At 45.3% G+C, this 24,163-nt stretch overlaps 1 protein-coding gene across 1 annotated transcript in view; it reads left to right on the top strand.

The window, feature by feature from the left end:
* Positions 1-24,163, top strand: part of bace1 (beta-secretase 1) — a 153,930-nt gene that overhangs the window by 60,912 nt on the left and 68,855 nt on the right. The window contains exon 3 of the mRNA XM_078198988.1: positions 11,127-11,343. Coding sequence (XP_078055114.1) covers positions 11,127-11,343 — 217 coding nt within the window. The remainder of the gene's footprint in view (positions 1-11,126; positions 11,344-24,163) is intronic.

The raw sequence follows: 24,163 nt of genomic DNA on the forward strand, positions 1-24,163 counted from the left end.
CGATGATCCATTAATTTTTTTTTGGTGTGTGTGTCACCCCTTTACTTGCTTACAAAATGCTGGGGCTGTCCACAGCTTTGTGAACAATATGCCCAGACCAGAACATGCATTAAGTTTTAAAGTTTATTAGTGTCACAGGTAGGCTTACATTAACACTGCAGTGAAGTTACTGTGAAAATCCCCCAGTCGCCACACTCTGGCGCCTGTTCGGGTACACTGAGGGAGAATTTAGCACGGCCAATGCACCTAACCAGCATGTCTTTAGGACTGCGGGAGGAAACCGGAGCACCCGGAGGAAACCCACGCAGGCACGGGGAGAATGTGCAGACTCTGCACAGACAGTGACCTGAGCCGGCAATCCAACCTGGGTACCTGGACATTGCTTCTATCATGTGTACTCAGATCACTCCAACATGTTTTCCACCCAATTAATTATTCAGCATTGAAGTCTTGTCACTGTTGTAATTCAGGAAAACACATCTCCCAATTTGTGCACAGAAAGCTCCCATAAGTAATATTTATAAAAGTCTGGATCATTTGTTTTGATTGAAGATTATATTTTAATCTACAGAACGCCCTATTTTTCTTATTTTTCTTTTTCTTTTCTTTCCTGCTTTTCTATTTTTCTTTTCTTTGTTGAAGACAAATCCTAGGCCCTATCCCTGTAATACCACATATTTACCCTGCTAATCCCCATAACCTACATATCTTTGGACACTAAGGGGCAATTTAGCATGGCCAATCCATCTGAATGTAGCCCAGTCCTTCACATAAACCAGCCTCCCATTCATTGATTCCAACTACATTTCCTGCTGCCTCGGCAAAGCAGCCAGCATAATCAAGGACCCCACGCACCCCCGATATTCTGTCTTCCACCTTCTTCCGTCGGGAAAAAGATACAGAAGTCTGAGGTCACGTACCAACAGACTCAAGAACAGCTTCTTCCCTGCTGCTGTCAGACATTTAAATGGACCTACCTCGCATTAAGTTGATCTTTCTCGACACCCTAGCTATGACTGTAACACTACATTCTGCACTCTCTCCTTTCCTTCTCTATGAACGGTATGTTTTGTTTGTATAGTGCGCAAGAAACAATACTTTTCACTGTCTGTTAATACACGTGAGAATACTAAATCAAATCAAATCAGTTAATGAAGGTCATGTGGTTGATGTGATTACATAGACTTCCAAAGGTGTTTGACAAAGTGCACACTGTAGATTTGCCAGAAAATTTAAGTCCGTGGAATGAAAGAGACAGCGACAGCATTGGCTGAGTGACAGAAAACAGAGAGCAGTGGTGAACAATTCGTTATTTGGACTCAGGAAGATGTATAGTGGAGTTCCCAGGGTCAGTGTTGGGAACACTGGGGGTGATTCTCCCATCCTGCTGCACTAACATTTTAGCACAGCGGGCCGGTAGATTCCAGCGGCGCCCAATGCGCAGCATCCACGCTGGGCGTCCCTGCCCACTAGCATCTCCTGGCGCCGGATTTCTGGCAGCGTCAGCTCCACGCCGGAAATCAGCGGGGAGACACATAAATTATGGGAATGAGCATTTCCATATATCTTAAATATCATTAGTGGGCCCAGCACAGTGGCACAGTGGTTAGCACTGCTGCCTCACAGCTCCAGGGACCCGGGTTCAATTCCCGGCTTGGGTCACTGTCTGTGTGGAGTTTGCACATTCTCCTCGTGTCTGCGTGGGTTTCCTCCGGTTTCCTCCCACAGTCCAAAGATCCGCGGATTAGGTTGATTGGCCATGATAAATTGCCCCTTAGTGTCCCGGGATGCATGGGTTAGATGGATTAGTGGGGTCAGTATGTGGGATTACAGGGATAGGGTCTGGGTGAAATTGTTGTCGGTGCAGGCACGATGGGCTGAATTGCCTCCTTCTATGACTGAAGTCTCTGGGTCCACTAGCATCTCCCCTACCTCGCCAGAGTGATTCACTAAGTAGGGAGCCAGCAGCCCGACCATGCTGGAGTGAAGAGGGGGCAATCAGAGGGTGGGGCGCCAAGGGGTTGTGCACCCTGGGCACTGGCACCTTGGCACTGCCAGCCTGTGACTTCTGGCATTACCCTAGAGGCAAAATGTCAATTTTCAGGGGGCACCTTGGCACTGCCAAGAGGCGTGGACTATGGGGGGCCTGATGGGGGCTGGGCCTTGTGGGGCAATCAGTAGGGGAGGGGGGCCCTGCTGCCACTTTGCTTAGGGATCGGTGGGGGACGGAGGGAGGCCGGCAATCAGGGCTAGCCATCAGGGTGCGGGGTTTGGGGGGGGGAGGGAGGAGTTCAGCCTGCTGGGGGGGATCAGGACTGCATGGAGAGGGTGGGTTCAGGACTGGGGTGGGTGGGGATCCGGGACTGCCGGTGGTGGGTTTCCCGGCAGTGAGATGGTGGAAACACGTGCAAAGAAACAAGTTAGAATGAACTGTTACAAAATATTGGTTCAACCTCATCTGGATTATTGTCTTCTACTCTGGCTACAGAGCGGGCACAGGAAGGATTTATACGAATAGTTCCAGAGATGAAGTTATGTAGATAGACTGCAGAAGCCAGTGTTGTCCTCTCAACACAGTAGCACAGTGTTTAGCATCGCTGCCTCACAGCACCAGGGATCCAGGTTCAATTCTGGCCTTGAGTCACTGTCTGTGCGGAGTCTGCACATTCTCCCCCGTGTCTGCGTGGGTTTCCTCCAGGTGCTCTGGTTTCCTCCCACAGTCCAAAGATGTGCAGGTTAGGTGGATTGGCCATGGTAAATGTGGAGGGTAGGATGGAGGTTTAGACCTGGGTAAGATGCTCTTTCAGAGAGTCAGTGCAGACTCGATGGGCCGGATGGCCTCTTTCTGCACTGTGGGGATTCTATGGTTCATCAGAGAAGAGAAATCTGAGGGGAAATCTAACAGAGCAGCTCAAAATTATGAAGGTTTTTGATTTGTTATTGTCACGTATTAGTATATAGTGAAAAATATTGTTTCTTGCGCGCTACGCAGATAAAGCATAACGTACGTAGGGAAGGAAAGGAGAGGGTGCAGAATGTAGTGTTGCAGTCATAGCTAGGGTGTAGAGAAAGATCAACTTAATGCAAGATAGAGTCCATTCAAAAATCTGATGGCAGTGGGAAGAAGCTGTTCTTGAGTCGGTTGAGTAGATAAATAGAGTAGATGAAGACAAACTGTTTCTGTTGGTGAAAGGGTCAAAGACCAGAAGACAACAATTTAAAGTGATTGGCAAAAGATCCAATGGCTTCATGAGAGAAAAAAAAAATTTATGCAGCGTGTGGTTGGGAAAAGGGAGGTAGTTCCCGGGGCTGTGATGGAAGCAGATTCAATGACAACTTTCAAAAGGGAATTGGACTAGCAGCTGAAGAGAAGAAAATTGTAGAGCCGCAGGGAAAGATTGAGGGAGGGGAACTAGCCAATTGCTCTTGCAGAGAGTTGCCGTACACATGATGGGCCGAATAGCCTCCTTTAATGCTACGACCATTCTATGATTGATGTGAACCTTTCCATTCAATTGATTAAGGATTGAGGGCGGCAATATCTCAGGCAAATGATGGTTTCTCTGACAGCGTAGCATTTCCACAGCAATTGCTTTGAAATGTCAGCCCAGATTAAGTGCTAAGGTCCTTGGAATCCCTGCAACCTTGTGACTCAGAGATGAGAACGCTACCATGAGCCAAGCTGACATTAGGAATACCCAGCATTGACTGATGCCTCTTTTAAACTGCAGAACGGTGACACAGTCAGACTATTGACGTTTTAGATTTGTCCCATTCACATTACGGGATCAGGTTCGGAGGAGCAGGAACAGCACCGTAACATTATTCTTTTGGCTGGAGGCCTCCCCCGGTTATGCAGCGTGCAAGATGAATGCAGGCCAGCACTGCAACCAACCACAATGAACTAAATGGCAGCCGTCCATGTTTGCTGTTGGCAGTATCCTGCCTCCGGTGACAGGCAAACAGAAGGTCACACTCCGTCCCTCTGGGCACACGTTTTCCACCTCACCTGCCTTACGATACTGTCCCGGCAGACAGGGCAGCAAGCAGTGTGAATAAGGCAGATGTTCCCAGCACGTTATCAGGGGACTGAGAGCAAATAGCATTTGCCATGTGAGGAAGAAAGCAGATGGGCAGATTGCCCAAGCTCACCTAGAATAGCACAGTGCCGACACACAGTGAGGCTGTTTTTATGAAGTCACTGTGAAAGAGCGAGATTTGTGTCAACGCATCTGTTGACTTTATGCGAAAAATCTTGCATTGATTTGATGAGCCACACTAAAACAGGGTGTGACTTTTCTCATTAATCCATCTCGAGATTGACAATTCTACTATTTGATGAATGAGTTGTTGTTGTTAAAAGGCAGGGAATGGAAACTAACTCTTTCAGGGATGTGACGCACTCATGATGGGCCAAATGGCCTTCTGTACTGTAAAAAGAAAGTGAATGCTCACCTACCCAAATGGGTTCACGGTCAAATGCAGTGCAAAGGGATTTGAAGTTTGATCCCCTGGTTTTCTCCGTGTTGCTTCTCAGCAGGGTGGCGTGTTGGGGAACACCAATTTGGCCTCAATATCCTTGGACTACAAAGGGACAGGAAATCAGCAAAAGTGCCAGCCACTGCTGACTGAACAATAATGGAAATCCGGTGAAGATAGAAGGTTCCAATGCTCTCCACCACTGGGGGAATCTGTCAACGAACAAAGAACAAAGAAAATTACAGCACAGGAACAGGCCCTTTGGCCCTCCAAGCCTGCACTGGCCATGCTGCCCGACTTAACTAAAACCCCCTTCCCTTCCGGGGACTATATCTCTCTATTCCCATCCTATTCATGTATTTGTTAAGACGCCCCTTAAAAGCCACAGCCGTATCCACTTCCACTATTTCCCCCGGCAGCGAGTTCCAGGCACCTACCACCCTCTGTGTAAAATATCTGCCTCGTACATCTCCTTTAAACCTTGCCCCTCGCACCTTAAACCTGTGCTCCCTCGTAATTGACTCTTCCACCCTGGGGAAAAGCTTCTGACTATCCACTCTGTCCATGTCTCTCATAATCTTGTCGACTTCTATCAGGTCGCCCCTCAACCTGCGTCGTTCCAGTGAGAACAAACCAAGTTTCTCCAACCTCTCCTCATAGCTGATGCCCTCCATACCAGGCAACATCCTGGTAAATCTTTTCTGTACCCTCTACAAAGCCTCCACAGCTTTCTGGTAGTGTGGCGACCAGAATTGAACACTATATTCCAAGTGTGGCCTAACTAAGGTTCTATAAAGCTGCAACATGACTAGTCAGTTTTTAAACTCAATGTCCCGGCCGATGAAAGCAAGCATGCCACATGCCTTTTTGACTACCTTCTCCAACTGCATTGCCACTTTCACCCAGATCCCTTTGCCTATCAATACTCTTAAGTGTTCTGCCATTTACTGTATATTTCCTATCCTTATTAGACCTTCCAAAATGCATTGCCTCACATTTGTAACGGTCAATGAAGAACATCAAGAAGGTGGGAGGAGGTACCAGGGAATGGCGAGAGCAACCCAGAACTTTTATGATGTGGAGATGCCGGCGTTGGACTGGGGTGGACGCAGTAAGAAGTCTCAAAACACCAGGTTGAGGTCCAACAGGTTTATTTGTAATCAGAAGTTTTTGGAGCGCTGCTCCTTCATCATGTGAGTCACCTGTCAGCAGGAGATGTCCCTGGAGGAGGAGAAAGGGAAGAAAATGGAGGGAATGATGGCTGCTCTATTTACACAATAAAGATTATTAATTGATCATTGAATCAGAAGTTGACATTGGTCTATAACTGATCGAACACCAGCTGTGGAGATAACCAACTTTATCAATAGACCTGAGATTTGCCTAATTGTTGGAAAATCATTGATGAAGAGTTTTTAGATGAAGAAATTCATTGTATTGAGTATTTTGAAAAATATATTTGGCATACTTGGTAAGAGACACTTTTTGATTTGATTTATTATTGTCACATCTATTAGTATACAGAGAAAAGTATCGTGATTGAAACCTGATCCACATATTGATTTGATTTGATTTATTATTGTCACATGTATTAGTATACAGTGAAAAGTATTGTTTCTTGCACGCTGTACAAATAAAGCATACCATTCATAGAGGAGGAAAGGAGAGAGTGCAGAATGTAGTGTTACAGTCATAGCTAGGGTGTAGAAAAAGATCAACTTAGTGTGAGGTAAGTCCATTCAAAAGTCTGATGGCAGCAGGGAAGAAGCTGTTCTTGAGTCGGTTGGTACATGTCCTCAGACTTTTGTATCTTTTTCCCAACGGAAGAACGTTGGAGAGAGTATGTCCTGGGTGCGTGGGATCCTTAATTATGCTGGCTGCTTTTCCGAGGCAGCGGGAAGTGTAGACAGAGTCAATGGATAGGAGGCTGGTTTGCGTGATGGACTGGGCTTCAGTTACAACCCTTTGTAGTTTCTTGTGCACTTGGGCAGAGCAGGAGCTATACCAAGCTGTGATACAACCAGAAAGAATGCTTTCTATGGTGCATCTGTAAAAGTTGGTGTGAGTCATAGTGGACATGCCAAATTTCCTTAGTCTTCTGAGAAAGTAGAGGTGTTGGTGGGCTTTTGGAGCATTGTTAGAGAGTTTAAAAGAGTTGGAATGAAGTTTTAGAAGAGTAAAAGATAGAATTTGTATGTAATCATATGTAAAACCTGGTTTTAAATCCAACTCAAACTGAAGGAATAAAGCTTTTTGTCTCTGCTATCTCTAAAACTTCTACATAAACAAAATTTTTAAAATCCATTTGCATGATGTGGGCGTCACTGGCTGGCCAGCATTTATTGTAAGATGTCTCACAACACCAGGTTAAAGTCCAACAGGTTTATTTGGTAGCAAATACCATAAGCTTTCGGAGCACAACTCCTTCGTCAGATGGGGTGGATATCTGTTCTCCAACAGTGCACAGACACAGAAATCAAGTTACAGAATACTAATTAGAATGCAAATCTCTACAGCCAGCCAGGTCTTAAAGGTACAGATAATGTGGGTGGAGGGAGGATTCAACATAGGTTAAAGAGATGTGTATTGTCTCCAGACAGAACAGCTAGTGAGATTCTACAAGCCCAGGAGGCAAGCTGTGGGGGTTACTGATAATGTGACATAAATCCAACATCCCGGTTTAGGCCGTCCTCATGTGTGCAGAACTTGGCTATCAGTTTCTGCTCAGCGACTCTGCGCTGTCGTGTGTCGTGAAGGCCACCTTGGAGAACGCATACCTGAAGATCCAAGGCTGAATGCCCGTGACTGCTGAAGTGCTCCCCCACAGGAAGAGAACAGTTGTGCCTGGTGATTGTCGAGCGGTGTTGATTCATCCGTTGTCGTAGCGTCTGCAGACGCTACGACAACGGATGAATCAACACCGCTCGACAATCACCAGGCACAACTGTTCTCTTCCTGTGGGGGAGCACTTCAGCAGTCACGGGCATTCAGCCTTGGATCTTCAGGTAAGCGTTCTCCAAGGTGGCCTTCACGACACACAACAGCGCAGAGTCGCTGAGCAGAAACTGATAGCCAAGTTCCGCACACATGAGGACGGCCTAAACCGGGATGTTGGATTTATGTCACATTATCAGTAACCCCCACAGCTTGCCTCCTGGGCTTGTAGAATCTCACTAGCTGTTCTGTCTGGAGACAATACACATCTCTTTAACCTGTGTTGAATGCTCCCTCCACCCACATTATCTGTATCTTTAAGACCTGGCTGGCTGTAGAGATTTGCATTCTAATTAGTATTCTGTAACTTGATTTCTGTGTCTGTGCACTGTTGGAGAACAGATATCCACCCCATCTGACGAAGGAGCTGTGCTCCGAAAGCTTATGGTATTTGCTACCAAATAAACCTGTTGGACTTTAACCTGGTGTTGTGAGACTTCTTACTGTGCTTACCCCAGTCCAACGCCGGCATCTTCACATCAGCATTTATTGTCCATTCCTAGTTGCCCTTGAGAAGGTGGCGGTGAGTTGCCTTCTTGAATCACTGCAGCCCATGTACTGTGGGTTGACCCACAATGCCGTTATGGAGGAATTCCGGGATTTTGACCCAACGACTGCGAAGGAACGGTGATATATTTCCAAGTCAGGATGGTGAGCGGCTTGGAGGGGAACTTGCAGGTGATGGTGTTCCTACAGTAGACTGCTTTGTCCAAGATGGCATTGAGCTTCTTGAGTGTTGTTGGAGTGGCACTCATTCAGGCAATTGAAGACTGTTCTATCACACTCTTGTAGATGATGGATGATTGGGGAGTCAGGAAATGAGTTATTTTCAGGAATTTGTCACAGAATTCCCAGCCTCTGACCTGTGCTAGTAGCCACAGTATTTATATAGTTGGTCCATTTTAGTATCTAGTCAATGGTAACTCCCAGGATGTTAATAGTGGAGGATTAAGCAATAGTATTGCCATTGAATGTTAATGAAGGCCTTTTGGCACAGTGGTAGTGCTGGACCAGAAGTTTCAGGTTCAAGTCCAACACCAGGACTTGTTGGCCACAGAAGGAGCATTCAACGTGGTTTAACAGACTGATAATCAGCTCAGAAATCCTTCCACTACTTCCCCAAAGGGGAAAAAAAACAGTGTAGGTGTGAAGATACGCAAGAGGGAGAGATTGAACATCAATGCAAAAGGGTTACATCCTCTCTTGTGGGAGATGGTCATGGTTTGGAATTCTAGAAGGGAACATCTATTTCTTAATAGCCTGTCTAATGGTGGCCCACTAACTTGGCCATTATTTATTTACTAGTTAATTGCCAGACAAGAAAGAGTGACAGTGAAAGAGAGAGCAGAAGATGGCTGACATGAGAACAGAGAATGCCACAATATTTTGGGGAGGAAAAGGAGGAGGGAAATCTGAAAAGCGAGTTCCCCTTGACCTTGAAAATGGCTGAAGCTTTTGAATTAGTTTCCTACATACAAAGAACAACAAAGAACAAAGAACAGTACAGCACAGGAAACAGGCCCTTCGGCCCTCCAAGCCTGTGCCGCTCCTTGGTCCAACTAGACCAATCGTTTGTATCCCTCCATTCCCAGGCTGCTCATGTGACTATCCAGGTAAGTCTTAAACGATGTCAGTGTGCCTGCCTCCACCACCCTACTTGGCAGCGCATTCCAGGCCCCCACCACCCTCTGTGTAAAAAACGTCCCTCTGATGTCTGAGTTATACTTCGCCCCTCTCAGCTTGAGCCCGTGACCCCTCGTGATCGTCACCTCTGACCTGGGAAAAAGCTTCCCACCGTTCACCCTACCTATACCCTTCATAATCTTGTATACCTCTATTAGATCTCCCCTCATTCTCCGTCTTTCCAAGGAGAACAACCCCAGTCTACCCAATCTCTCCTCATAGCTAAGACCCTCCATACCAGGCAACATCCTGGTAAACCTTCTCTGCACTCTCTCCAATGCCTCCACGTCCTTCTGGTAGTGCGGCAACCAGAACTGGACGCAGTACTCCAAATGTGGCCTAACCAGCGTTCTATACAGCTGCATCATCAGACTCCAGCTTTTATACTCTATACCCCGTCCTATAAAGGCAAGCATACCATATGCCTTCTTCACCACCTTCTCCACCTGTGTTGCCACCTTCAAGGATTTGTGGACTTGCACACCTAGGTCCCTCTGTGTTTCTATACTCCTGATGACTCTGCCATTTATTGTATAACTCCTCCCTACATTATTTCTTCCAAAATGCATCACTTCGCATTTATCCGGATTAAACTCCATCTGCCACCTCTCCGCCCAATTTTCCAGCCTATCTATATCCTGCTGTATTGCCCGACAATGCTCTTCGCTATCCGCAATTCCAGCCATCTTCGTGTCATCCGCAAACTTGCTGATTACACCAGTTACACCTTCTTCCAAATCATTTATATATATCACAAATAGCAGAGGTCCCAGTACAGAGCCCTGCGGAACACCACTGGTCACAGACCTCCAGCCGGAAAAAGACCCTTCGACCACTACCCTCTGTCTCCTATGGCCAAGCCAGTTCTCCACCCATCTAGCCACTTCTCCTTGTATCCCATGAGCCTTAACCTTCTTAACCAACCTGCCATGTGGGACTTTGTCAAATGCCTTACTGAAATCCATATAGACGACATCCACGGCCCTTCCTTCATCAACCGTTTTTGTCACTTCCTCAAAAAACTCCACCAAATTTGTAAGGCACGACCTCCCTCTTACAAAACCATGCTGTCTGTCACTAATGAGATTGTTCCGTTCTAAATGCACATACATCCTGTCTCTAAGAATCCTCTCCAACAACTTCCCTACCACGGACGTCAAGCTCACCGGCCTATAATTTCCTGGGTTATCCCTGCTACCCTTCTTAAACAACGGGACCACATTCGCTATCCTCCAATCCTCAGGGACCTCACCCGTGTCCAAAGAAGCGACAAAGATTTCCGTCAGAAATCTTTACCTCCCAAGTTGAGGGAAAATGGCTTTAAGGTCTGTCAAATCAAGACATCAAGAGGCAGCATGGTGGCACAGTGGTTGGCACTGCTGCCTCACAGCACCAGGGACCCGGGTTCAATTCTGATTTTGGGTGACTGTGTGGAATCTGCACATTCTCCCCGTGTCTGCGTGGGTTTCCTCCGGGTGCTCCGGTTTCCTCCCACAGTCTAAAGATGTGCAGGTTAGGTCGTTTGGCCATGCTAAATTACCCCTTAGTGTCTGAAGATGTGTAGGTTAAGTGGATTGGCCATGCTAAATTGCCCCGTAGTGTCCCAAGATGTGTAGTTTAGATGGGTAAATATGTGGGTTACAAGGATAGGGCGGGGAGAGGGCATGAGTAAGATACTCTGTCAGAGAGTTGGTGCAGACTCGATGGGCCAAATGGCCTCCTTCTGCACTTTAGGGGCATTATGATTCTATGAAATTGAGAGGTTTTTGCCTTATTGTGTCTTGTCTAAGAACATTACTTCAGTACACTTAGGTCCTACCTACCTTCCAATTGGTAGAATCTGAGCAGAATCCCCTGAACGTTTATAATGTTGGTGTTGCACAAATCAACATTCCAGCTCTGGTCAATTTTTTCCATTGCTTTATGTGTATATATGCTTTTTACAACGCACAAAATCCTTTGTGTTTCAGCTCCAATACTTACCGAGACCTGAGGAAGAGTGTCTACGTACCGTACACCCAGGGGAAGTGGGAAGGGGAGCTCGGGACAGATATCGTGTGTGTGCCGCATGGTCCAAACGTCTCAGTCAGAGCAAACATCGCTGCCATCACAGAGTCGGATAAATTCTTCATCAATGGCTCCAACTGGGAGGGCATTCTGGGATTGGCGTATGCTGAAATTGCCAGGGTAAGCTTTGAGTTTTCTGCATTTTTATCCAATCAAACTAAAAAAACAAAAGCTAATGTTACATTGGATGAGTTCACCCACTTTCCTTATTTTAAGCCATGATTAATAAAACTGATACAGACAGAAATATCACGAAGAGTGTATACATCCATAGAGATACTTATGGTTGAAATATTTTGGGATTTTTACTTCTTGACTTAGTCATTATAAGACAACTGTATGGTAGTATAATGGTTACATCATAGTTATATTATAACTTATATATTATTACATTATATGGCAGTGTAGTGGTTACGTTATGGTATATCGTGGTTATGCTATGATAGTATAGTGATTATGTTATGGTAGTGTAGTGGTTATGTTATGTCAGTATCATGGATATGTCACAATTGTATAGCGGGCACATTATGTTAGTATCATGGTTACGTTATTGTTTTTTTAAAAATGATTCTTGGGACATGGGCGCCACTGGCTGGCCAACATTTATTGCCCATCGCTAGTTGCCCTTGAAGGATAGTTGAGAGTCAACCACATTGCTGTGGCTCTGGAGTCAATGTAGGCCTGACCAGGGAAGGACAGCAGATTTCTTTCCCTAAAGGGCATTAGTGAACCAAATTCTGACAATCGACAATGGTTTTATGGTCATCAGTAGATTCTTAATTCCAGATATTTTTTATGGAATTCAAATTCCATCATCTGCCGTGGCGGGATTCGAACCCGGGTCCCCAGAACATTAACTGAGATTCGGGATTAATAGTCTAGCAATAATACCACTAGGCCATCGCCTCCCCCCATGGTTATGTTATGGTAGTATCGTGGTTATGTTGTGGTAGTATAGTAGGTATGTTATTGGACAAGTAACAGAAAGAACTTGCAGTTATACAGCAACCTTCTTGACCTCAAGACATCCCCAAGTGCTTTACAGCTTTTCAAGTCCTTCTGTAGTCACTGTCATAATGTGAGTAATGCAGCAACCAATTTGAACACAGCAATCTCCGATAAACAAGACTGAAATAAATAACTGGATAATCTGGTTTTGTTTGAGGGATCAATATCCGGCAAGACACGAGGGATAAATTCCCTGCCTCACTTTTAACTAGTGCTGTGAGATCTTAAACCAAGGTCCTTGCAGCTGATATAAAGCGCAAGTCTGAAAGATGGATTTTTTACAAGTATTCATTTCGAGGATGTAGGCGTCGCTGGCTAGCCCAGCATTTATTAGCCATTTCTAATTGCCCTTGAGAGGGTGGTGGAAAGCTGCCTTCTGGAGTGCTGCAGTCCCTGTGCTGTATTTACACCCACGGTGCTGCTGGAAAGCAAGTTCCAGGATTTCGGGGCTGCACGGTGGCATAGTGGTTAGCACTGCTGCCACACAGCGCCAGGGACCCGGGTTCAATTCCAGTCTTGGGTCACTGTCTGTGTGGAGTTTGCACATTCTCCCCATGTCTGCATGGGTTTTCTCCGGGTGCTCCGGTTTCCTCCCACAGTCCAAAGATATGCGGGTTAGGTGGATTGGTCGTGCTAAATTGTCCTTCAGTGCCAGGGGGATTAGCTAGGGAAAATGCATGGGGTTACGGGAATAGGGCCTGGGTGGGATTGTGGTCGGTGCGGATTCGTTGTGCTCAATGGCCTCCTTCTGCACTGTAGGATTCTATGATTTTGATCCAGCGACAGTGAAGGAATGGCAATATATTTCCAAGCCAGGATTGTGAATTATTCGGAGGGGAGCTTCCAGGTGGTGATGTTCCCGGGTATCTGCTCTCGTCCTTCCAGACGGTAGTGGTCATGTGTTTGGAAGATGCTGTCTAAGGAGCCTTGGTGAGTTCCTTCAGAGCATCTTGTAGATGGTACACACGGCCGCCACTGTATGCCAGTGGTAGAGGGAGTGAATGTTTGTGGATGGGGTGCCAATCAAGCAGATTGATTTTGCCTTGATGGTATTGAATTTCTGAATGTTGTTGGAGCCGCACTCATCCAGAGAAGTGGAGCGTATTCCATCACACTCCTGACTTGTGCCTTGGACAGGCTTTGGGGAATCAGGAGGTGAGCTACTTGCTGCAGGATTTCTAGCCGCTGATCTGCTCTTAGTCATAGAGTCATAGAGATTCACAGCATGGAAACAGGCTCTTCGGCCCAACTTGTCTATGCCGCCATTTTTTTTTTAAACCCCTAAGCTAATCCCAATTGCCCGCTTTTGGCCCATATCCCTCTATACCCATCTTACCCATGTAACTATCTAAATGCTTTTTAAAAGACAAAATTGTACCTGCCTCTACTACTACCTCTGGCAGCTTGTTCCAGACACTCACCACCCTCTGTGTGAAAAAATTGCCCTTGTGGACACTTTTGTATCTCTCCCCTCTCACCTTAAATCTGTGCCCTCTAGTTTTAGACTCCCCTACCTTTGGGAAAATATATTGATTATCTAGCTGATCTATGCCCCTCATTATTTTATTTTATAGACCTCTATAAGGTCACTCCTCAGCCTCCTACGCTCCAGAGAAAAAAGTCCCAGTCTATCCAGCCTCTCCTTATAACTCAAACCATCAAGTCCTGGTAGCATCCCAGTAAATCTTTTCTGCATTCTTTCTAGTTTAATAATAATATCCTTTCTATGATAGGGTGACCAGAACTGCACACAGTATTCCAAGTGTGGCCTTATCAATGTCTTGTACAACTTCAACAAGACGTCCCAACTCCTGTATTCAATGTTCTGACCAATGAAACCAAGCATGCCAAATGCCTTCTTCACCACTCTGTGACTCCATTTTCAAGGAGCTATGAACATGTACCCCCAGATCTCTTTGTTCTGTAACTCTCCCCAACACCCTACCATTAACTGAGTAAGTCCTGCCCTGATTCAATCTACCAAAATGCATCACCTCGCATTTGTCTAAATTAAACTCCATCTGCCATTCGTCAGCCCACTGGCCCAATTGATCAAGATACCGTTGCAATCCAAGATAACTTTCTTCACTGTCCACTATGCCACCAATCTTGGTGTCATCTGCAAACTTACTAACCATGCCTCCTATGTTCTCATCCAAATCATTAATATAAATGACAAATAACAGTGGATCCAGCACCGATCCCTGAGGGACACCGCTAGTCACAGGTCTCCAGTTTGAAAAACAACCCTCTACAACCACCTTCTGGCTTCTGTCAAGAAGCCACAGTACATCTTGTAGCCACAGTATTTATATGGCTAGTTTAGTTCAGTCTCTGGTCAATGGTAACCCCCCAAGTTGGTGATAGTGGGGCTTCTGCAATACCATTGAACATCGAGGGGCGAAGGTTAGATTCTCTTTTGTTGGAGATGGTTATTGCTGACACTGTGTGAAGCAAATATTACTTTCTGCTGGTTAGTCCAAGCCTGGATATTGTCCCGGTCCTGTCTTTCATAATGTTTTTCACAGTAATCCAGGAAACATGACTTGAAATCCCATCATGCCAGTTCAAGGATTTGAAGTCGGTTCTTAAAATTTCGATATTAAAAAGCTGGTATCAGTGGAAGTGATTATGAAACTGTCAGGGTGAAATATAGCTCGAATCCCACATCAACACGACCAATTCTTAACTCTCAAGTGGCCGAACAATGCACTTGGTTCAAGGAGCAGTGTCAACGCCACCAGCTGCCCAGGGCAACCAGGAATGGGTAGTAAGTTTCTCTATTCATTCATGGGACATCGGCGTCTCTGGCGGGCCGACATTTATTGCCCATCCCTACTTGCCCTTGGAGGACAGTTGAGAGTCAACCACATTGCTGTGGCTCTGGATTCACATGTAGGCCAGACCAGGTCAGGACAGCAGATTTCCTTCCCTAAAGGACAACAGTGAACCAGATGGGTTTTTCCGACAATCGACAATGGTTTCACGGCCATCCTTAGATTCTTAATTCCAGATATTTTTTTATTGAATTCAAATTCCACCACCTGCCCTGGTGGGATTTGAACCCAGGAACATTAGCTGAGTTTCTGGAATAATAATCTAGCGATAATACCACAAGGTCATTGCCTTCCCTACCAGTGACATGCACCTTCTGAGAATGAATGAAAGAAAATTCTGATGCCGGCTACACATAGTTTTTCACTTTAGTCTCCCGAGCAACTTCCCATTCCTGCCTCGGGTCCCTGAGGAGCAGCAACTCAATATCCTTAACCAGGTCTGTCCTTGAGTAGAACTACCTCTGAGCCTGTTATGCGTGCAGTCTGGCATCATGCCTAGGGTTTGATGATGCTGCAGTTATTTTTGGACGTCAGAGCCATAGACTGTACGATGGGAGAGAGTGGAGGTGTCGAGTTTAATGTGCTGAATAGTGATTTCCTCTCGGTGGATACTGGTTACAGGAATTAGGACAGTGCGAGAAAATCTCATACTCTTGTCTATATTAAATTCCAAGCCTATTGGCGCCTATACTCCGACAGGAAGTATTGGGATGTTGTCACAGAAATTAATTATGCAACCAATTCCTGTAAAACATGTCCTTGCCATCAAATATTTAGGGAATGTGTAAATGCTGTGAAAATGTACAATTAATGTCCCTTATTCATTGCTCTTCATTTTTAAAGTCGTTATCGAGAGATTGTATGGTACAAAATCAGTAACCGCTTAGTGTTTGGTTTCTCTAAAGGTGGGTAAGTTTAGTCCTCTGTTACTGGAATGATAGACTGCTGTACTTAATCCCTGAAAGAACGGTGGCACTGTGGTTCGCACCGCTGCCTCACAGCGCCAGGGACCCGGGTTCGATTCCAGCATTGGGCGAATGTCTATTTAAAGTTTATTTATTAGGGTCACAAGTAGGTTTACATTAACACTGCAATGAATTACTATGAAAATCCCCTCGTCGCCACACTCCGGTGCCTATTCGGGTACATTGAGGGAGTATGTCACACGGTCTTTGTGGAGTCCTCCGAATGCTCCTGTTTCCTCTCACAGTCCGAAAGACGTGCTGGTTAGGTGCATTGGCTGTGCTAATTTCTCCCTCAGTGTACCCAAACAGGCGCCGGAATGTGGCGACTAGGGGATTTTCACAGTAACTTCATTGCAGTGTTAATGTAAGCCTACTTGTGACACTCATAAATAAGCAAGACCTGCGAAACATTTCAAACATTTTCTATCTGTATTTCAGGTTTTCTCTTGCATTAGCTTGATGGAGTGGGATAGCAAGGGCCCTGTCTGTGTATTTAATGACATGATTAATTTTTAACGTGGCAGAGATAAATCAGTTGGCATTTATGTCTTGAGGAACTCAGAGCCCTTTGTCTTTTTTAAAAAAGGATTGATAAAATAAATGTTTCCCCTTGTGGGGCAATCTCGAACAAGAGATCACAGGTATAGGTTGAGAGGCGGTAGATTTAAAATTGAGATTTGATTTGATTTGATTTATTATTGTCACATGTATTAACATACAGTGAAAAGTATTGTTTCTTGCCCACTATACAGACAAAGCATACCGTTCATAGAGAAGGAAAGGAGAGAGTGTAGAATGTAGTGTTACAGTCATAGCTAGGGCGTAGAGAAAGATCAACTTAATACAAGGGAAGTCCATTCAAACGTCTGACCGCAGCAGGGAAGAAGCTGTTCTTGAGTCGGTTGGTACGTGAGCCTAGATTTTTGTATCTTTTTCCCGAAGGAAGAAGGTGGAAGAGAGAATGTCTGTGGTGTGTGGGGCCCTTAATTATGCTGGCTGCTTTCCTGAGGCAGCGGGAAGTGTAGACAGAGTCAATGGATGGGAGGCTGGTTTGCATGATGGATTGGGCGATGAGGAGGAACATCTTGCAGAGGTGAATTTCATAGAATCATAGAATTATAGAATCGCTACAGTGCAGAAGGAGGCCATTCAGACCATTGAGCTTGCACTTACAACAATCCCACACAGGCCCTATCCCTGTAATCCCACATTTACCCTGCTTATCCCCAATACTATGGGGCAATTTAGCATGGCCAATTAACCAACCCGCACATCTTTGGAGTGTGGGAGGAAACCGGAGCACTCAGAGGAAACCCATGCAGACATGGGGAAAATATGCCAATCCCACATAGGCAGTGACCCGACACCAGAATCGATCCTGGGCCCCTGGTGCTGTGAGGCAGCAGTGCCACTGTGTCGCCCCAAAATTCAGAGATTTGTGGAACTCGCTGCCCCAGAGCATGGTGGAGTCTGACTCGTTGAATGGTTTCAAGAAGGAGATAAATATTTCTCATAAAAAAAGGGATAAAGAGATATAGGTAACAGGTGAAGAGGTGGATTTGAGACCAGAGAGAGATCAGCAATGATCTGATTGAATGGCGGAGCAGGCTTGAAGGGCTGAATTTGCCTACTTCTGCTCCTAATTGCAATATTCCTATGGCTATCCCTGCTGTATACTTTTCCAAATACCTGACCTGCTGTGAGTATAAAGCACCCCCTACTTGGTAAAGTGCCTCCAGTTTGTCCTTGTGTCCCAGTGCTCAGCTGCAGAACATGTATGTGGTTTTTTCAGGTTTTTCTTCCGATAACCCGGAGCGGCAAAGCGAGCGGCTGTAACAACTTTCCTCATAACTTGGTCTACTGAGATATAGTGGATTCTCGCAGAGGAATAGTCTTGTTCCTCCTCTGCCATGTTGCTGGAATTATTGGATCAGCTTCCGATGAGTGTTTTCCACACTGAACTGGCAATCTTGTACTGCAGATCACACATTGATTTCAGCTAATGCAGCCTTAGGGGAAGTTACAATGCAAAGCACTTAGTTGGAAGGCTGTGTATGATATGGTGGAAGAAGAGAAATGATTATTTTCTTATGTGTTTCTACTTATCACATAGAATCACAGAATCCCTACAGTGCAGAAGGAGGCCATTCGGCCCATTGAGCTTGCACCGACAACAATCCAACCCAGGCCCTATCCCCATAAACCCATGCATTTATCCTAGCTTGTCCCCCTGATGCTAAGGGGCAATTTACCTAACCCACACATCTTTGGACTGTGGGAGGAAACCGGAGCACCCGAAGGAAATCCACGCAGACATGGGAAGAATGTGCAATCTCCACACAGATAGTGATCTCAGCCGGGAATCAAACCTGGGTCCCTGGCGCTGTGAGGCAGCAGTGCTAACCACTGTGCACTGCTAATGCCCCTGATACTCAGGGGCAAATTTACCATAGCCAATCAACCTAATCCACACATCTTTGGACACTAAGGGAGAATTTATCATGGCCAATGTACCTAACCCGCACATCTTTGGAGTGTGGGAGGAAACCGGAGCACCCGGAGAAAACCCATGCAGACACAGGGAGAATGTGCAAACTCCACACAGACAGTGACCGGAGGTCGGAATTGAACCCTGGAGCTGTGAGGTAGTAGTGCTAACCACTGTGCCACCCTGCTGCCACCGGGGACCTTTCGCATGTCGGCTATTGCTGGAATATTATATGGAAGGAATGCTCCCTGTGTACTATCCCCACTACCCACCTGATGTGGAACCGTGTACTGCAACAGTATGCAGCCTTTATTTTCCCAAATGATCCATCTGTTTGTGTGATTGATAATTTTGTGCTGCATTATGGGCTGTTTTGTGTGGTGAATGAAACCTGGTGAACACAGTTCACTCGGGATGCTGATACTAGAAGGCCACATTTCGCTTAAGGGGGTCTTTACATTGAAACCATATCCCTTATACAAAAGAAATGGAATGAGTTGGAGTCAAGTTGATATTGTTAGGGACCAGAGCAAAAACTCCAAGGTATTTTATGAAGTTAGCCTCAACCCTAACCTTTTTTGATATTGATGTTATGGCGAGCAGAAGGTGTTTCGCTCCAGGTATGATTCTATTGAGCCACTCAATTTATTAGTTTATTAAAACAAACTTTATTTAAGAACGCAGTTAGAATATCACAAAACGAATTAGCATAGTTTTTACCAATTAAAGGACTTAAACATCACAAAGTATAATTCTTTACAGCTATCTAACTCTATAGTTCGAATTTAAGCAATATCCCCACAGACATTCATCTTTCTTCAGGATTAGTTGGCTGTTCTGCAGCTGAGCACTGGGACACAAGGACAAACTGGAGGCACTTTACCAAGTAGGTCAGCAGGTCAGATATGCTGACATGGGTGCTAGGTTTCCAGCCTTTAACACTTCTGGACAGATACAGAAAGACACCTGTATTCTGACTCCCATGCAGAAGTTTCCAGAGAAGGATATATCCTCAAACAGCAGAACTTAAGAGGAAGAAACCTAATTTCTGGTAGATCCCAGTTTCCAGACATCAGAGAGTCACAGAGCTATTTCTGCTCTTTACAGATCCCAGATAACAACTGAGCTTCTTTTCTTTCTTAGATCCTAGCCCCGCTAGGTCACATGACTTTTTCCATCAAAACCTAATCAAGCCCCACTCTGGAAAAACCCAAGGGAAAACATTAAATTAACAACCCTGCATTGGTCCAGATCAAAATAAATATTTTAACAATTAAGATTAGTTATGCCGCTGCAGTAACAACAGGGACTGCTGTGTACAGACAAAAACGGCACTGATATATAGAACTGCTAAAATAAATCCTGCACAAGAAACTTGACCCTGCCGGGGGAGGTAGTGGAAGCAAATACGATAGTGACTTTTGAGGGGCGTCTTGACAAATACATGAATAGGATGAGAATAGAGGGATATGGTTCCCGGGTGGGTTGGGGGTTTTAGTTCAGTCGGGCAGCATGGTCAGTGCAGGAGGGCCGAAGGGCCTGTTCCTGTGCTGTAATTTTTTTTGTTCTTTGACCCAAGTACATTACTTATAGGCATAGTATCTTCACAATATTAAACCTTGTTCATGTGGCATTTTACCCCATACTTTCCAATTTGGTATTATCTTAACATTGATGTTAAAAGAACAGCAAATAAAAGAACTTGCATTTATCTAGCATCTTTAATGTAGCAAAATATCCCAAAGTGCTTTATTGCCACGATTATCAAATACATTTTGATACCAAGCCATATAAGAAGATAGTAGGACAGGTGACCAAAAGCTTAGTCAACGAGATTTTTTAATGAGCATCATCAAAGAGGAGAGGCTGACTGGTTTAGGGAGGGAATTCCAGAGCTTCAGGCCCAGACAGCTGAGGGCATGGCCACCAATCATGATTAAAATTGGGGAGGGACAAAGTTAGAAGAACACAAAGAATTCAGAGGGTATTAGGGCTGGAGGTGGTTACAGAGATAGGGAGGCGGCAAGGGCATGGAAGAGTTTGAAAACAAGGATAAGAGTTTTTAAATTGAAGCATTGCCAGATTGGAGGTCCATAAGTACAGGACTGATGGGTACATAAGAACATCAGAACATAAGAACTAGGAGCAGGAGTAGGCCATCTGGCCCCTCGAGCCTGCTCCGCCATTCAATAAGAACATGGTTGATCTTTTCGTGGACTCAGCTCCACTTACCCGCCTGCTCATCATAACCCTTAATCCCTTTACAGTTCAAAAATTTATCTATCCTTGCCTTAAAAACATTTAATGAGGTAGCCTCAACTGCTTCACTGGGCAGGGAATTCCACAGATTCACAACCCTTTGGGTGAAGATGTTCCTCCTCAACTCAGTCCATTTTAGGACAGTGAAGGGCAACCTAGGCTAGTGAGTGGCCTTCCTTCATCTCAGGGTGGAATTGAAATTGAGCTAGTTCAATTTCAATCGCCCATGAATAAGATTAAATATATTTAATACAAGCTGAATATTTCATAACGAGTTAGAGAAAATGGTTATTTATAAAGTAATAGAACTATCAACTTGAAATGGTAAAAAAAAATATTGACACTTTGGACTCAGAGGGAGCGCACAGCTCTCTCAGTCAATGTTGTGAGCAATCAGCACACCTCACTTCACTTGCCCTTGCTTTACCTGTGAATCATTTCAGCCACACTGGTAGGAAAAAAACTACGTAGATGGAAATCAGCGGAATGTGGCAACCCTGGCGTGGGCAACAGTCAACTAAATGTCTCGTGGGGCCTCACTCAGAACCCAGATAACCCAGGTCACAAGTTGCCCACCACTGCTTTAGGATGTAGAGGTTTGAATGAGTTCAAGAATGCTGATCACAAACTGTGTTAATTTAATCCAGAATAGATTTGGTTTGGTTTGATTTGGTTTGATTTATTATTGTCACGTGTATTAACATACAGCAAAAAGTATTGTTTCTTATGCGCTATGCAGACAAAACATACCGTTCATAGAGGAGGAAAGGAGAGAGTGCAGAATGTAGTGTTACAGTCATAGCTCGGGTGTAGAGAAGGATCAACTTAATGCAAGGTAAGTCCATTCAAAGTCCATTCAAAGTCTGATGGCAGCAGGGGAGAAGCTGTTCTTGAGTCGGTTGGTACGTGACCTCGGACTTTTGTATCTTTTTCCCAAAGGAAGAAGGTGGAAGAGAGAATGTCTGGGGTTCGTGGGGTCCTTCATTATGCTGGCTGCTTTGCCGAGGCAGCGGGAAGTATAGACAGAGTCAATGGATGGGAGGCTTGTTTGCGTGATGGATTGGGCTACATTCATGACCTTTTGTAGTTCCTTGCGGTCTTGGGCAGAGCAGGAGTCATACCAAGCTGTGATACAACCAGGATAGAGAGAACCAGACCCAGGATAGAGAGAAAATCGAGGCTGTAATCAACCTCCACTTAAAGGGGAAAGCGCATGCGTTGAATTACCACTTGCATTATTTGAATTTTTCACATCTTTGCACGTATTGACGCCCCATTCGTTCATTGTTTGTACATGTTTTTTGCTGTGTAAACAATCACTGCTCCAGTATCAGCATGGCCACAAATCATTGGTACGGAATCCACAGTGTGACATCAGGATTTGGGAGCGCCGTCCCCTTGAAGCATTAATCGTGTCAGTGATGTCACCAACTGGGGATCAAACACAAAACATCTGCATCTCGGCTGCTTTTCATCAGGATTCTTTAAAGGACATTTCAAAAACCATTTGTGTTTACACAGCGCCTTTGATGGAGAAAAATGCCCCGAGGCATTTCATAGGAATGCACTCAAATGAAAGGAGTCTACGCTGAGTCAAAGAAGGAAATGTTACAGCAGGTCACCGAAAGCTTCTTTGAAGAGGTTTTAACAGGCGCCTTGAAGGAGGATAAAGAGGCAGCAAAGGCAGAAAGATTTAGGGAGGGAATTCCCAAACCTTGAGCCTGGATAACTGATGGCTTGGTGACAGAGTGAAGGAAGTTGGAATACACATAATCGGAGGAGTTCAGAGTTCCCAGAGGAGGTTATAGAGGTTAGAGGTTCATAGAGGTTTTCAGCATGGAAACAGGCCCTTCGGCCCATTATGTCGGTTATGTAGGAAGAAGAATGGCCAAAGAAGGATTTGAAGCCAGGGATGAGAATTCTAAAATCAAAGCGTTCGGGGAGTGGGAGCGAATGATGATCAGTGACCAGCGCAGGGGTAATGGATGAACGGGGACCTTTTTTTAATATCTATTCTAATGGGGTGTGCCATCGCTGGCTGGGCCAGCATTGATTGCCCATCCCTGGTTGCCCTGGGGAAGTGGTGGTGAGCCACCACCTTGAACTGCTGCAGTCCATGTGAAGTAGGTACTCCCACAGTGTGGGAGGGAGGGAGGAAGTTCCAGGATTTTAACCTGTGTAAATGAAGGAACAACACTATATATTTACAAGTCCGGATGGTGTGTGGCTTGGAAAAAAAAATCTGACGAACCTGTACGTGTTTGGGGCAGAAGCACGCTCTGTTTTTCTTTTGTCACCATGAAGCATCAAGATCGCAAGGAACTACAAAAGGTTGTGAATGTAGCCCAATCCATCACGCAAACCAGCCTCCCATCCATTGACTCTGTCTACACTTCCCGCTGCCTCGGCAAAGCAGCCAGCATAATTAAGGTCCCCACACACCCCGGACATTATCTCTTCCACCCTCTTCCGTCGGGAAAATGATACAAAAGTCTGAGATCACGTACCGACCGACTCAAGAACAGCTTCTTTCCTGCTGCTGTCAGACTTTTGAATGGACCTACCTTGTACTAAGTTGACCTTTTTCTACACCCTAGCTATGACTGTAACACTACATTCTGCACTCTTTCATTTCCTTCTCTATGAACGGTATGCTTTGTCTGTATAGCGCGCAAGAAACAATACTTTTCACTGTATACCAATACATGTGACAATAATAAATCAAATCAAATCAAATGATTGGACAGGCTAATGATAGAATAGAATAGAAACCCTACAGTGCAGAAGGAGGCCATTCGGCCCATCGAGTCTGCACCGACCACAATCCCACCCAGGCCCTACCCCCACATATTTACCCACTAATCCCTCTAACCTACGCATCTCAGGACTCTAAGGGGCAATTTTTAACCTGGCCAATCAACCTAACCCGCACATCTTTGGACTGTGGGAGGAAACCGGAGCACCCGGAGGAAACCCACGCAGACACGAGGAGAATGTGCAAACTCCACACAGACAGTGACCCGAGCTGGGAATCGAACCCGGGACCCTGGAGCTGTGAAGCAGCAGTGCTAACCACTGTGCTACCGTGCCGCCCGTGATGTGTCTCAATGTGATTTGCGTTGCACTCTGATGAAGAAACAAAAAGAGTGGCTTGGTATAAATTTCACCAGGGCAACATCCCTTTCAGGGAGAAGATGTAGGAACACTGGAAGGCAGAGAGATACCAGTAAGCGTAAGGATGTCATCCCCATTAGCTACCACCCTTTATCATCGATCAGGTTATGCAGCAATTCAGATTCTAACATGAAGAACGCTCCCACAGTGACGAAGGCCCAGTACTAATCCAGCTTTACAATTGAATTGGCACAAGGAAACTTCTTGTA

Source organism: Mustelus asterias, chromosome 27 (assembly GCF_964213995.1).
Source record: "Mustelus asterias chromosome 27, sMusAst1.hap1.1, whole genome shotgun sequence".
Classification (NCBI taxonomy): Eukaryota; Metazoa; Chordata; class Chondrichthyes; order Carcharhiniformes; family Triakidae; genus Mustelus; species Mustelus asterias.